This window comes from Leptodactylus fuscus, chromosome 1, assembly GCF_031893055.1.
Source record: "Leptodactylus fuscus isolate aLepFus1 chromosome 1, aLepFus1.hap2, whole genome shotgun sequence".
Classification (NCBI taxonomy): Eukaryota; Metazoa; Chordata; class Amphibia; order Anura; family Leptodactylidae; genus Leptodactylus; species Leptodactylus fuscus.
The window spans coordinates 30619327-30635281 of record NC_134265.1 but is presented as its reverse complement, the minus strand read 5'-3'; the positions used below and the strand labels follow the sequence as shown (position 1 = coordinate 30635281).

Sequence of the window (15955 nt, the reverse complement as noted above, 5' to 3'; positions counted from 1 at the left end):
AAAGTCCTACCATTTGGAGTTCATGTAAAGAACTCAACATTAGAAATGCCAGGCATTTTGTATATACTACCAACATACGTAGCTTAAAAAAATACTTCTATGCGCTCCTCAAATACTGTCACCTTACAAAAGATATTGAATAATAATACTGCAACACAGTAACCAAATAATGTTGCTATACAAAACTAATGATAATAAAACTATAGTATGCGCATAAAACTGCCATACAATGCCAAAATACACACTTATTACAGTATAAGGGTGCATTCACACTGAGTAAACGCTAGCTTATTTTGTAGAGTAAAATTACACTTGTAAATTTTGCTATCCCATTGACTTCAATGATATTTTTTTACAAGTGTAAAAATACGCCAGTAAAAAATACGCCAGTAAAAAATACGCCTGTAAAAATACGCCTGTAAAATATCATTGAAGTCAATGGGATAGCAAAATTTACAAGTGTAATTTTACTCTACAAAATAAGCTAGCGTTTACTCAGTGTGAATGCACCCTAATACTGCTATACAGAGTTCAAATAGTGGGAACTTTTAGTGCTAAAATAAAATTGCTATATAGTGCTCAATAAAGGCACAATACAGTGTTGCCATATAGTGTTCAGATAAGGCTACTATACTGAATTAAAGCTGATGGGAGCTCCAACCCACCGCTCAGACTAGCTCAAGACCATGAACATGGGGCATACACTGTCCATCCCTTATCTTAGTCCTCTGAGCTGATAATACATGGGGGCTTTATCCAATGATCTAGCACCAGACAACAACTCCTTCCCTTTGCCCTCATCCATATAGCCCTATAAATGCTTTTACTCCCCCACCCCGACCTCTTTCACTCAATTGTAAGTATTGATTTATTGGCTTTCCGCATGTACTTTGATATATACTTCTACCTTTTCCATTTTTCATATTACCTTGGATTGAATTTTTCGTTTTCCATGTTCATTGTTATTGATTATGTCTGTATAATTTATGCTTCGTATTTCGTAAGTACAAAACCCAGGTCACCAGTATGTGATCTATAGGGGTAGGGACCCCCAGACAACACATAGATCAGCTGTTGCAGCAGCCTCCAGGTACTAGTGCTGGTGGACTTAATTCAAGTAATAGGAGCTGCAATTCCCTGGAAGCTTTGCTATACTTGTATAGGAGCAATGGTGTACACGCCGCCCGTCCACTAGCAGCTTCCGGCATTTGACCTATGCATGGTTCAGGTGTTGCCCCCAAAGATCACATACTGATGACCTATCCTGTGGAAAATCCCTTTAATAATATATATACTGTATATACACTCACCGGCCACTTTATTAGGTACACCATGCTAGTAACGGGTTGGACCCCCTTTTGCCTTCAGAACTGCCTCAATTCTTCGTGGCATAGATTCAACAAGGTGCTGGAAGCATTCCTCAGAGATTTTGGTCCATATTGACATGATGGCATCACACAGTTGCCGCAGATTTGTCGGCTGCACATCCATGATGCGAATCTCCCGTTCCACCACATCCCAAAGATGCTCTATTGGATTGAGATCTGGTGACTGTGGAGGCCATTGGAGTACAGTGAACTCATTGTCATGTTCAAGAAACCAGTCTGAGATGATTCCAGCTTTATGACATGGCATTGCATTATCCTGCTGAAAGTAGCCATCAGATGTTGGGTACATTGTGGTCATAAAGGGATGGACATGGTCAGCAACAATACTCAGGTAGGCTTTGGCGTTGCAACGATGCTCAATTGGTACCAAGGGGCCCAAAGAGTGCTAAGAAAATATTCCCCACACCATGACACCACCACCACCACCAGCCTGAACCGTTGATACAAGGCAGGATGGATCCAAGGACGCCAAATTCTGACCCTACCATCCGAATGTCGCAGCAGAAATCGAGACTCATCAGACCAGGCAACATTTTTCCAATCTTCAATTGTCCAATTTCGATGAGCTTGTGCAAATTGTAGCCTCAGTTTCCTGTTCTTAGCTGAAAGGAGTGGCACCCGGTGTGGTCTTCTGCTGCTGTAGCCCATCTGCCTCAAAGTTCGACGTACTGTGCGGCGTTCAGAGATGCTCTTCTGGCTACCTTGGTTGTAACGGGTGGCTATTTGAGTCACTGTTGCCTTTCTATCAGCTCGAACCAGTCTGGCCATTCTCCTCTGACCTCTGGCATCAACAACGCATTTCCGCCCACAGAACTGTTGCTCACTGGATGTTTTTTCTTTTTCGGACCATTCTCTGTAAACCCTAGAGATGGTTGTGCGTGAAAATGCCAGTAGATCAGCAGTTTCTGAAATACTCAGACCAGCCCTTCTGGCACCAACAACCATGCCACGTTCAAAGGCACTCAAATCACCTTTCTTCCCCATACTGATGCTCGGTTTGAACTGCAGGAGATTGTCTTGACCATGTCTACATGCCTAAATGCACTGAGTTGCCGCCATGTGATTGGCTGATTAGAAATTAAGTGTTAACGAGCAGTTGGACAGGTGTACCTAATAAAGTGGCCGGTGAGTGTGTGTGTATATATATATATATATATATATATATATATATATATATATATATGACTTTTAAGCCCCATCACCCTCCCACCCCATGCCTACATGTCCCAAACAAGAACAACGAGACCCCAAGGACACACGAACCCCCAATCAACACATGGACTCCATGTAGTCTATTGTTATAGTGTCAGTATTGGCTCTGCTGGTTGGACCAGTGTCGTATTTATGGAAAGAATTTGCTATAGTGTCAGAGCCTAGAACCACTAATATATTCTTTGGTGGACCAGATCTACTGTGGCAAAAAGTTGTTATAGTGTCCAAAATGGGCATCATTAGTAGATTATTTGGTGAACCAGTATTCTATTGTAAAAAGACTATTTTATAATGTCAAAACTTGGACCCACTGTCGGTTTCTTTGGTGGACGTGACGTATGGTCTATTGTGGCCAGAATTTGTTATGGTGTCAGAACTTGGACCCACTGTTGGATTCTCTGGTTGACCTGTAGCCTATTGTAGCAAGGTTTGGTTAACTGTCAACCACTGGTAGATTCTTTGATGGACTAGAGCTCTGTTGTAGCAAGACCATGTTATAGTGTGAGAACTGGGATCACTGGTGGATTTTGGGCAGACTGTGATGAACTATGCATATAGCCTACTGTGTATATACCATACTGCGCATATAGCATACTGTGTATATAGAATACTGTGTTATGAGTTATATATCTATGTATTTATGAATTAAATTTAACATTTCATAAGGTTTTCCTTGGCCTTGGGTGGCGAGTACATAGTTACATAGTAGATGAGGTTGGATAAAGACATCAGTCCATCAAGTCCAACCTATAACCCTACAATCCCTATAGTGTTGATCCAGGGGAAGGCAAAAAACCCCATGAGGCTCATGCCAATTGCCCCATTTCAGGGGAAAAATTCATTCCCGACTCCAAATCTGGCAGTCAGTATAAAACCCTGGATCGTGTCCTTAAAATCTATAACCTGTAATATTATTCTCTTCAAGAAAGGCGTCCAGGCCCACTTTGAACTTGTTTAATGCACCCACCATCACCACTTCCTGGGGCAGAGAGTTCCAGAGCCTCGCTGTTCTTACTGTGAAGAATCCCCTTCTATGTTGCTGGTGAAACTTTCTCTCCTCCAGACGTAGAGGATGTCCTCTTAGGAGTAGGGGCAAGGATCTCTGACAGACTTGGTTGAGACATATTGTTTTGATTATATCGATTCCTGACAAAATTAGGACCCACTGGTGGATTTTTTGGCGGCCCACTACTCTATTTTTTATAGTATCATAACTTGGACCCACTGATAGATTCTCTCGTGGACATGTGGTCTATTTTGGTAAGACGTTATAACGTCCAGATTGGGGATCTAAGGTCGATTCCTTGGTGGACCCTTGTAGAGAATGAAGTATAAAGTGGCAACAAGATTCTCTATGTATGAATGAGGCCAAGAGGACTACTACGACAGAGGCAATGAGCTTATTACGGAGGTGATCAGGGTATAGGACATCTTCCATTATGACTGGAGGTTATAATCCTTCACATGAAACCAGCTTGTCATAACGCTCCCGGCATTCAGCTTGATTAGTTCTGGGGCCTGCTAAATTGGAGAGGCCATTATCCTCTGCGAAAGGTTACATATCATGCAGGCCAGAGGCCATTACGCTTTACCATCACCTTAATGTGAAAGATAAACCGCCCTGTCCCCGATGGTAACGGATTGAGCTGTTCTCCTGTGTACAGTCATCTTCCTATCATGCCACTGTCCGCTGGCAGCGGTTATTATAGCAGGTAGATGGACTCGATTGGGTTTTATCATTATTCACAGTGCAGATTCTTCCCAAAGCCTGGATTAATCTTTAGGAATCCTTGCGCACCCGCACAATTTGTTCTTTTATCTTCTAAAGTGTAATCCATTTTACTTTTACCATTAGGAAGATAAGACTCCTGAATGAGTCGCGGGAGATTAATAATCTGCATGACTTCAGCATATTTGTGTTTGTCATATACACAAGTGTGTGACAGGTCACATTATTGAAATACTGTATCAAGACAAAGCAGTCTGCCCGGTGACGGCATCTGATTGACTGAGTTATTCAGCTGCGGCTGGAAAGAGCTCACATATGTTCAATTATCTGTCATACATCACGTTTGGAGAAGAAATAGGAGAAGGATATGTTTTCTGGCAGCTCTCCAGAGCTTGGTTTGTGTCGCCAGTTTCTTTTATGCCGCCTTTGTAGATGCATTACTGACGCCGGCTCCTCCTTTCCTGAATGCAAATACACTGATTTTTCTAAACGTATTGAGATGTAAAAATACAACATTGCACCTGAGCACTGGGTCTTTGTATCAAACTGGCGGGTACGAGGGGGGACCCAAAAGTTTCCAGAAAAGTAGTTTTTGAAGCGTCAATCTCCTTCAAAGTCCTCTCCTTTAGCGGCAATACACTTGTCAAATCTCGTCTGCCATTGTTCAAAACATTTTTTAAACTCATCTACTTTGGTGTGTGCAAGCGCCTCCGTCGTTTTCCTCTTCACCTCCTCCATGTCCATGAAACGCTTCCCCTTGAGTTTCCTCTTCATTCGTGGGAATAAAAAAAAGTCACTGGGAGCCATATCGGGTGAATAGGGTGGGAGGGGCAAGACAGCCATGCCGTTTCTTGCCATGAAAGTGGTCACCGAGATGGCGGTGTGGGCTAGGGCATTGTCGTGGCGGAAAAACCAATCACCAGACTGCCACATTTTGGGCCTTTTTCGCCACACACTGTTGCGCAACCTCTTGAGAACCCCCAAGTAGAAAACCTGGTTAACGGTCTGATCTGTTGGAACGAATTCCGAGTGCATCGAAAAAGCAAATGACCATTGTCTTAACATTGGACTTCACTTGACGAGCCTTTTTGGCGCGGGGTGAGGATGGCGTCTTCCAGTGGCTTGATTGTTGTTTGGTTTGTAGGTCGTAAGCATAGCACCAAGACTCATCTCCCGTAATAATTTTAGAAAAAAATTCAGGGTCAGTTTCGGCATGTTCTTTCATGGCACAGCATGTTTCGATGCGACGCTCTTTCTGTTGATCAGTCAAGAGCCGCAGCACAAACTTTGCAGCGACCTGTGACATGCCCAAATCCTCCGATAAAATGCGCTGAGTCGAGCTCCAACTCACTCCAGACAACTCTTCGAGTTCCTCAATGGTTCGTCGCCGATCTTCACGCACAAGCTCGTTGATTTTTTGGACACTTTCGTCCGTTCGGGAAGTTGACGGACATCCAGAACGCAGCTGATCATCAATTGACATTTGACCATTTTTAAAGCAGGTGAACCACGAGAAAACTTGAGCTTGACACATAGCGTCATCCTTGTAAGCGGTCTTCAACATTTGAACGGTTTCCGATGCTTTTTACCCGAGCAGAAAGCAAAACTTCACAGCCGCGCGCTGCTCATAAAACTTCTCCATGAAGAAAAACGATGGCTGAACAAAACAGCTCTTGCAAGAAAATTCACTGCAGGTAGACGAAACCTTCCACATCAACGCCGCTTGGCACACTGACTGAGAAGGCATGGTTGATCAAATAACTAGCTGCAGAATCACGTACTACGAAAACTGCGTGCGCAGAAGCCTCATTCTGGAAACTTTTGGGTCCCCCCTCGCACAGTGTCGGCAAGCTGCGGTGAAATATCAATAGTAGCAATACCACCTTTTTTTACGACAGTAGTGTTGTAGTAACCCCTTAGACTAGCTCACACTTCACAGATTTGACTATAATACAGCGGAGACTGTTGGCTATGGTTCCTCCGATTATGGCCACCATATCCTAGATGTTGGGAAAGGATTATATCTCAATTAGAGATGAGCGAGTACTATTCGAAACTCCCGTTTCGAATAGCACACACCCATAGGAATGAATGCACGCAGGCGGCACGCAGGGGGTTAAGCCACTGGCCGCCAGCAAAGTCTGTGTGCCGGCCGCTTCCATTCTTTCTTATGGGTGATGGCCGTTTCGAATAGTACTCACTCATCTCTAATCTCAATATGTTGCAAACCACTACAGATTAATAGCGCAAATGGCTTATTACATTCTCCCCTATACAGTCATGGCCGTAACTGTTGGCACTCCTGAAATTTTTCCAAATAATGAAGTATTTCTTCCAGAAAATGTTTGTGTCTCAAGTCCTCAGACAATTCTCCTCTTTCTGTTCTCCATGCTTAGTGTGGCAAGCAGGCGCACAACGCAAAGATTGAGTCGACTTCTTTCCTTTTTATCTGGTTTCAAGTGGGATTTTAACATTGCCCACACCTGTTACTTGCCACAGATGAGTTTGCATGAGCATCACATGCCTGAAACAAAGTCATTTACCCACCATTTTGAAAAGGTGCCAACAATTTTGGACTGTTGTGTGAAATTATGCCCAATTTGCTTTTTAGACTCCATGGGTTTGTAAAATCAGATAGATGTCCAAGTCACTGCCGTTACGTCATGGTCCATTAAAACAAATACAAAATGGATGACACTTGGATATCAAATTCGAAGAAAAAGACATGAAAAATTGCGTATTTGATAATATATTCATTGTTGGCTTTGCACTTGTCCGATCCCTTTAAGCAGAAAAAAGGAAATATTTCCGTCTAGTATAAGCAGTGTGAAACCGTTCTGTGGTTTCGCGGGACACCTCCTATAATTCTCAGAGATACGCTTGCTCATTGTTTCGTTGGAAGATCGGACCAGCTACATGAATCCAATTTCTATCCATTTGGTGACATTCCCTAGGAGTTTGGACCTGAGACAAGCTCCTGATAGGTGATAAGCACTCGTAATGAAAGAGATGGGATTCACAGCAACCCTGTTTTCCTTTACAGTCCTTTATATTCATCTCACTCGCCCTGACTATAACACTACAACAAAGCCATCTAAAGTCCTCAGTGATCCAGCTCCATGTTTAACCTGTTCACATACGGAGAGAAATATCATATACAATATCTTCAGCGTCATCTTCTTATGTGAATGTTTTAGCAATGTTTAAGTTTGTGTCTGAGCAAGTAGGCATAGGTATTTGTTTGTTTGGCGGGCAGCCTCCTGTAGCATTCCAATTTCCCCAGGGATCCTTAACTAGGACTGATCTGTAAATTGAAATGGAACCCACCTTGCACACTTCATATCCCAGCAGGTATGGCTCCCATGTTACCTTTCCACATGCTGCCTGTTCCTGACTTCTCAACAATACCTTGCACTTCTGCAGTTTCGGATGCACGCTTCTTTCCAGGGACAGCACATGTACCAGTAAATCTTTCCCACCCTATTTCGGCCAGTGCGCAGGTTTAAAAGTTTGTGTCACCTGCCTCACCCTATTTGAGCAAAAGTATCTACATGATGTAATTAGGAAGCCAGTGCCTCAGTATGTGCACGCCAATAGAGGGCGCTCACTGAGAATGTGCAAGTCTATCTTCCGTGATGTAATTAGGAAGATAGAGCCTCAGTCAAGCAAACCAATAGAGATGCAAGAACATCGAAACGGCTGTCCTTGGCTGAGGGACTACCTGGTATAATCCCAACATCATTGCAAACAAAGGCCTCTGAGAAGGTCGGCATGATGTTAAAGGGAGCGCCCTCTATTGGTTTGCTTGGCTGAGGCTCTGTCTTCCTAATTACATCATGGAAGACAGACTTGCACATACTCAGTGAGCACCCTCTATTGGTGTGCATGCCTGAGGCACTGGCTTCCTAATTACATCATGGAAGTCAGATTTGCATATTCTTCCCATGTTCCTTTGCACAGTGGAGCGCTCATGGCTTAATAAGACTCCACACACCTAATTGGTGGTCTCTCCCTATGGAGTGACGATATCCCCTTAACAAAAGTATCTAGTTCACTAGGATTATGCAAAAGATCTGATTGTTTTTGTGTTACTGACCTCGGCTTGTTATTTGACTTGGTCTCAATCTATATTCTGCTGGATATCTGTGTTTGACTTTGGCCTGTTCCTGACTATTGTATATATACCTCCAGCCCTGACCTTGCCCTGTATTCCCCCTCCCCCTGTTTTTGTCTGATCCCTTGTTGCAACATAGTCCCTGCACTGCTTTGTCAACTGTCACCAACACCAGGACCATTCCAAGAGGTAGCAACCTAATTCTTGTTCCTGTAGTGGCCCAGATCCCCATACGGGATAGTGGGTTCACTCGTACACCTTAAGAAACACATCATGTCAGTCGTGTGACTTGATCCATCCAGTGGACCTTTGATACATTTCAAGTCCTAAAACCATGGACAATGCACCCCCACCCAATCTGAAAACAAAGTATGTTGGAGTAAATTGCACCAAATATATTTTAATGAATAAATATTATTTTTTTCTTACCCATGAATTTTTCTATGGCTATGAACAGGTGTAAATTTGTAATGTGATTGGCACCAATTTCTCGGACAAATTATAGTAAATCAGATCTCAGCTGAGGCCACACGGCTCTTCTAGACGTCCAAGTTTCCAAAAATGGCCAATATTTGCAACTTTTCTAATGTCACAAAAATTCTACAAACGGTTTGAGGATTTTTTTCCCCCGTTTGATTCTGTAACTGGCAAACATTTCATCTCAGGATTTCGCGTCTTGTCCATGTTCTTTATATTAAAATGTGTCTCCTGGGTAAAGTGAAGACAGACTTTAAGGGGTTAAGTGCTTTTGGCATCACCTCCAGACAGATTATTCTGCAGATCTTGAAGGGTTGTCTTTCACTTCTGCTAAATATATTTTCTCCCATAAAATACATTTCTGACAGAGCTAAAAATAACAAAATTGAGCTGTTGCATTATTAAATACTGTATTTAGCTACGCTTAATGAGCAATAACTCGCTTGGGGTGACATTCAGATCCAATATCTCCCTTCATGAATATTACTAATACAGTCAATAGGATGGAGGCATGACACAATATTCATCATCCGGTGACATTCCTTTAATTCTCTGAATTCAGGCTGACGTTCCGGCTCACTCACCAAGTGACATCCAACAAGAAATATTATAATCAACGGCTGACAACAAGGCTCATATAATGAAGCAGCGAACAATGGTCAATTATACAAAGCATATAGGGTCTGTAGAGCAGATTTAAGTCCAACCTTCCACCAACTCCAACCCATTGCATTTTTCAATAGACACTTCCCCTCTGATTCTCCATATAGACAGATTTGCATATTCTTCTCATGATCTCTCACAGTGGAGCACAAATGGCTTGATAAGTCTCCACACACCTATATGGTGGTGGTGACAATATCCCCTTAACCTGGTCTGAGGCTTCAGCTTCATCTCTGCCAAGTTAGTCTTCTCTGCGCCGGGCTGAAGAGATCCAATCAGATTGAAACAGCTGTCCTTGGCTGAGAGACTGACTTGGTAAAATCCCACATCATTGTAGCAAAGGCCTCAGGGAAAATCGGGCATGATGTTAAAAGGAGTGCCCCCTAGTGGGCTGCATGACTGAGGCACTGTCTTCCTATATTAACATCATGGGAGACAAATTTGCATATTCTTCCTATTTAAAGGGAGTCTGCCACCAGAACTCACCATATCAACTGGACTTCAAATAGATAGCTTAAGGTCATCTGAATTACATGATCATGCCCCTTGTGGCTCGGTCTCTATTATTGAGATATCTCTAGGGTTGAGCCGATCTTGAGATTTCAGGATTGATTTTAAAATCCGATTTCCAATCATTTTCCAGCCGATCCCAATCACAATTGTGAAATTTGCTCGATTGTCGATCGGGATCCGATCTTTCCCTTTCCCGATTGCTCAACCCTATTAATGATCTATACATGAATAGGGTTCAGCCGATCTTAAGATTACCTCTGACTTCGATCCCACCGGAAAAGATCGGGATCGGAATTCCAATCGCGATCGTGAAATTTACTTGATTGCCGATTGGAATCCGATCTTTTCCGATCCCGATCACTTAACCCTATATATCACTATTTTTGTCAATATGCAAAGGAGCCCTATGGAGCATTGCCACTTACTTCTTTGGAGCAATGGATATGCCTTCATTGCTCCAAAACAATATCTTGGCAACAGAGGCAACAGATCAGGTGATTTAGGTGATCCTAACCGATCTATAGGTTGAGCTGGGCTGATATCGACACTTATACAATGATAATACCAGCAGTAATACTGTTATATAATACATGAAGCTGATATAATATACTGTACAGCATGTTTTGGTGGTTTATAGTTTCTTATGGTTTTCTTTTGTTTTCTATTTTAGGAAATAGTCAATTTCAACTGCCGAAAACTAGTGGCGACCATGCCTCTGTTTGCTAATGCAGACCCGAACTTTGTCACAGCCATGCTTAGCAAGTTGAGGTTTGAGGTTTTCCAGCCTGGAGATTATATCATCCGTGAAGGAGCAGTTGGGAAGAAGATGTATTTTATTCAGCATGGCGTGGCCGGTGTCATTACTAGATCCAGCAGGGAAATGAAACTGACTGACGGATCATATTTTGGAGGTCAGTATCATACAAATGGGGTGAAAGTCCTCTTTACAGAAATGTTAGTCACCGCAGGTAATAAGGTAAGACTGTCAATAAAATAATGCCAGGTTACAGGTTATTGCATTCCACTTCTTTCATGGCATTGCTCCTGGAGTGTCCAGAGTTCTGGTCATTGCCTCCCACAAAACCAGCACACTCATCTCCTGCTGCCATGTTAAAATAATCACATCACCTTATTCTAAATGACGCTGTGTTCACTGATAAGTTAGAATAGGAAGACGCTGTGAACCTAGCATCCAATGTTCTGGTTCATTGACGCTGGCATCGACGGACCAGAACTAATCGGTAGGCGGACCCCATTGACTATAATGGGGTCCGTCAGATGTGTCTAGTTTTTAAACTGAAACTGGTGAAGGAAAAAGTCCCCTTTGCAGGATTTTTCTTGTCCACCAATTTCAAGCGGACACTCTATTGGACTCTCCAACAGAGACTGCACATGTGAACATGGCCTGCTATGTCCTATACTATACCATGTATCGTACCATATACACAGTTCAATCACATTAATGTGACCACCTGTCAAAATCCAGAATAACCCCCTTTGGCAGAGCGGACCGCTGCGAGACGTGCAGGAAGAGAGGGGATGTTGTGATGATGGTCACTGGGATGTTGAGCCATGCCAACTCCAGTGCCATGGCTGGCTGCGCTAGTTATGTGATTGAGCATCCATGGCACGAACAACCCGATCAAGGTGGTCCCACAGATTCTCAATTGGGTTAAACTCCGGGGAATTTGCTGGCCAAGGGAGTACGGTAAACTCATCCTGGTGCTCCTCGAACCACGCACGTACACTGCGAGCTTTATGACACGTCGCATTGTCCTGCTGGTAGATGTCATCATCCTGAGGATAAACAATTCACACGTAGGGGTGAACATGGTCCGCAAGGATAGATGCATACTTGTGTTGATCCATCGTGCCTTCCACAATGATGAGCGCACCCAGATGGCTGATGACACGCGCCGTCTGCCATTGGTTATTTAACGATGACGTCAAAAGTAGGCGGTGGTCACATTAATATGACTGGACTGTGTATTTCATTATGGACTAAGTAGATTAATAATACATACAATATTCTTTTATTCCCACTCACATTTGTAAGTCTTCAGAACTGCACAGTTCATCAGAAATTCTAGACTTGTTTCAGCTGCATCATTGTAACTTTGACATTAGAATTTTTTTAAAAAAAGTTTTCCATGTCGACATTTACAATAAATGGATCACATTCTGAGGTTTCTAAAAGTCTTTACTATCTAATGCATTACCCTGAACCAGTCTGGCATGTTAATTGAAGATTCTAAAACATCATTAAAGCAAGGACGATGTACAAGTCTTGTCTGTGCTAAGCCGGGAAACTGCCCTGAAATGTAAAAAATTCCAAGAACTTTTTAGAAATGATTAATAATGATGTAGAGACATTGGCTCATATTCACTATTGTGGTCATGACTAGACACTGGTGTAGATGTCAGGCTGCTTTGGCACAATGTGGTGCTTTGGTGCATCTAGTTTGTGGAGCTAAGATTACATGGGGTTTTTAGGAAAAGGCACCAAAATGTGTCAAAAATGTGCAAAAATTGTGTCACAAAATTGCAAAAATTGTGGCTCAAATTAGGCCAAATAAAAGGTAGTATAAATGTAGACTAACAGTCTAAAGAAACCCCAAATCTATCATCCAGCATCGGTCACCATGATATATTTGGCATATTTTCGGACTGTTAGTAAAGGTGGGCCATTGTATCTAGAAATTTGATACATAAGGATGTAGACATCAGGTTTAGGGCAGCTGCTATTTTTGTAAAGACCATGTTTCAATTGGAGTTCTACAAATAACATTCTTTTACGCAGGCTTAGGGCATGTTCACACTATTGTTATTGCAGTCCGTTGCTCTTGTCCTATGATGGACATTAATGCCAGTAGAGTGACTGATGCAGATGGAGCCCCCTTTGTCTGTATCCATTCCCATTGACTATAATGTAAAAAAAAACAAAAAAAAACAGAGCGCTTCCCATCCAGTTGAAGCTCCAAGTGTCAGACCCCAATGGCTCACCTACTATCCAAAGGATCCTGGACCACATACAGATCAGCCATTCTAGCAGACTCTTGGTGCTGCTAGTGGCTTAGGAGTACTGTTTCTATTCTACTACTAGGAGCAGCACAGTTTTCTGTAACCACTGCTCTATAGTGGATCGGGCTGCTTCACCATTCCTATCATCCAGAGACTGCTGGAACAGCTGATCTGTGTAGGGTCGGGGATGTCGGACCACCACTGATGACTTGACCTATCCTGTTCACCGCCACTCCATTGACTATGGGGCTGCAGGTGCTGTCGGAGATTACAGTCCCGTCAGCCCCATAGAAGTGATTGGAGCACTGGTCATACTAGAGCACTGTCGTTCCATTCACATGAAATCCTTAGGAGGAATTTCGGTCCCCTGTCCTCCTAATCAGTGACCGGACACTTATCCCCTGTCCTGTGGATACGGGATAGGTGTCCATAACGCACAACCCCTTTAAGGTAACCTGAACCTCAGCTATCGCTAACACCAACGAGAAGCCAAATAAAGCAGAGTGTTGTATATTGAGATGTGTTTGTTGTCTACAGTATATGAAAATGTAACAATTTCCATGGAATAAACTTCTTTTCAATGTTGATTTCTTTGCAGAGATTTGCCTTTTAACAAAGGGCCGTCGCACAGCCAGCGTGAGAGCCGAGACCTACTGTCGGCTATATTCCCTATCGGTGGAGAATTTTAATGAAGTACTAGAGGAATATCCTATGATGAGGAGAGCCTTCGAAACAGTTGCCATTGACAGACTAGACAGGATAGGTATTATTTTTTTACCTATATTTCCGTCCAGTTCCAGACAGTGATGTATTCCGTGTGTTGAGTCTATGGAAAAATGCATATTTTAGGGCCAGCACACCATTCATCATCATTGACGGTGCTTTTATTGCATGTGCATGTCGGATAGAGCTTTCCTCTATAGCCCTACATATATTGCTGCTTATATTGACAAGGATTGATTGACAAAGGTGAAGTTTCATCTGCTACAAAGGCTTTTTCTTAGTGTACTATATCAATAGAGGACAGTCATCCTGCCCGCACGTTCTCCAATCGGGGTTAGGTCAATTTTTATTTTTATTTTTGTATATTTAATTCACAATTTAGAAGGAATTATATTTATTCCACAGTGTCTGCTTGTGATATTACAATAGGCAAAGTAAAAAAATCCTTTTAGGGCACCTAGACATTCACGAAGGGGGTCCCATAGAGGAAGTATAATGCAGAGCCCCTCAATCCATAGGATACAGCTGACCAACCTGGGCATCCATTCTGAAAAGGGGTTGTGTCTATAAAAATGGCCGTCACTGTCAGCTTGTACTTGGTAGTCATCGGGATTAGGTAACGTTGGACAGGAGTTTGGGAGGCCACTTCTCCAAGAGTGGGACAAGCATCCATTAGATAACTTAGGACTTTAAGGATCACAAAATTCCTTCATCCACTCAGACCTTAGATAAGTATCAGGTTTGCCCGCAGTGTTCCTTCAAGATGTTATGGAGACCACTGTTGCTGCACACACTAATATGGGAGCACCTGTGACTGGCATGCACTATTATGGGGAAACTTATGGCTGATTGACATGTTACGCACAATTATGGGGCACCTGTGGTGGGCTCACACTGTAATGGGGCACCTTTGGTGGGCTCACACAGTAATGAGGCAACTGTGGTGGACTCACACTGTTATAGGGGCACCTGTGGTGGGCTCACACTGTAATGGGGCACCTTTGGTGGGCTCACACTGTAATGGGGCACCTTTGGTGGGCTCACACAGTAATGAGGCAACTGTGGTGGACTCACACTGTTATAGGGGCACCTGTGGTGGGCTCACACTGTAATGGGGCACCTGTGGTGGGCTCACACTGTTATAGGGGCACCTGTGGTGAGCTCTTACTGTTATAGGGGCACCTGTGGTGGGCTCACACTGTAATGGGGGCACCTGTGGTGGGCTCACACTGTAATGGGGCACCTGTGGTGGGCTCACACTGTAATGGGGCACCTGTGGTGGGCTCACACTATTATAGGGGCACCTGTGGTGGGCTCACACTGTTATAGGGGCACCTGTGGTGGGCTCACACTGTTATAGGGGCACCTGTGGTGGGCTCACACTGTTATGGGGCACCTGTGGTGGGCTCACACTGTTATAAGGGCATCTGTGGTGGGCTCACACTGTTATGGGCACCTGTGGTGGGCTCACACTGTAATGGGGCACCTGTGGTGGGCTCACACTATTATAGGGGCACCTGTGGTGGGCTCACACTGTTATAGGGGCACCTGTGGTGGGCTCACACTGTTATAGGGGCACCTGTGGTGGGCTCACACTGTTATGGGGCACCTGTGGTGGGCTCACACTGTTATAAGGGCACCTGTGGTGGGCTCACACTGTTATGGGTACTCGTGGTGGGCTCACACTGTTATGGGGCACCTGCAGTGGGCTCACACTGTTACAGGGCACCAGTGACACGCACTATTATGTGAATACCTATGGCTGGCAAATACTGTTATGGGAGCTTCTCTGGCTGACTCCTGAAGGTGCTTCAGCTCCCATCCAGCGCTGTTGATCTGCTTTTCATTCATGCTGGTATCCCTGCCAATGTCTCTCTGCAATGCCAAGCACCATTAGCCCTGCAGCACTCACCCCCTGCCTACAAGCTATTCCTATTGGCTGACAAGTTAGGGGAAGTAATATAAACTACTTGTTGGATTGTCAATAGTATGTGGCCATAAGGGTGGGATTTATTCTGGCGTACTGAAGGCTATAGAGCTCATACTGCTCTTATTGCTCTCAGAGAGCAATGCTTTTCAATGTCAGGGCTTACCAATGTATGGCATACTTCTACT

The 15955-nt window shown here is 43.6% G+C and overlaps 1 protein-coding gene across 1 annotated transcript in view; it reads left to right on the top strand.

Moving 5' to 3' along the window:
• Positions 1 to 15955, top strand: part of HCN1 (hyperpolarization activated cyclic nucleotide gated potassium channel 1) — a 275879-nt gene that overhangs the window by 241947 nt on the left and 17977 nt on the right. Inside the window, exons 6-7 of the mRNA XM_075269278.1 lie at positions 10767 to 11007; positions 13716 to 13880. Coding sequence (XP_075125379.1) covers positions 10767 to 11007; positions 13716 to 13880 — 406 coding nt within the window. The remainder of the gene's footprint in view (positions 1 to 10766; positions 11008 to 13715; positions 13881 to 15955) is intronic.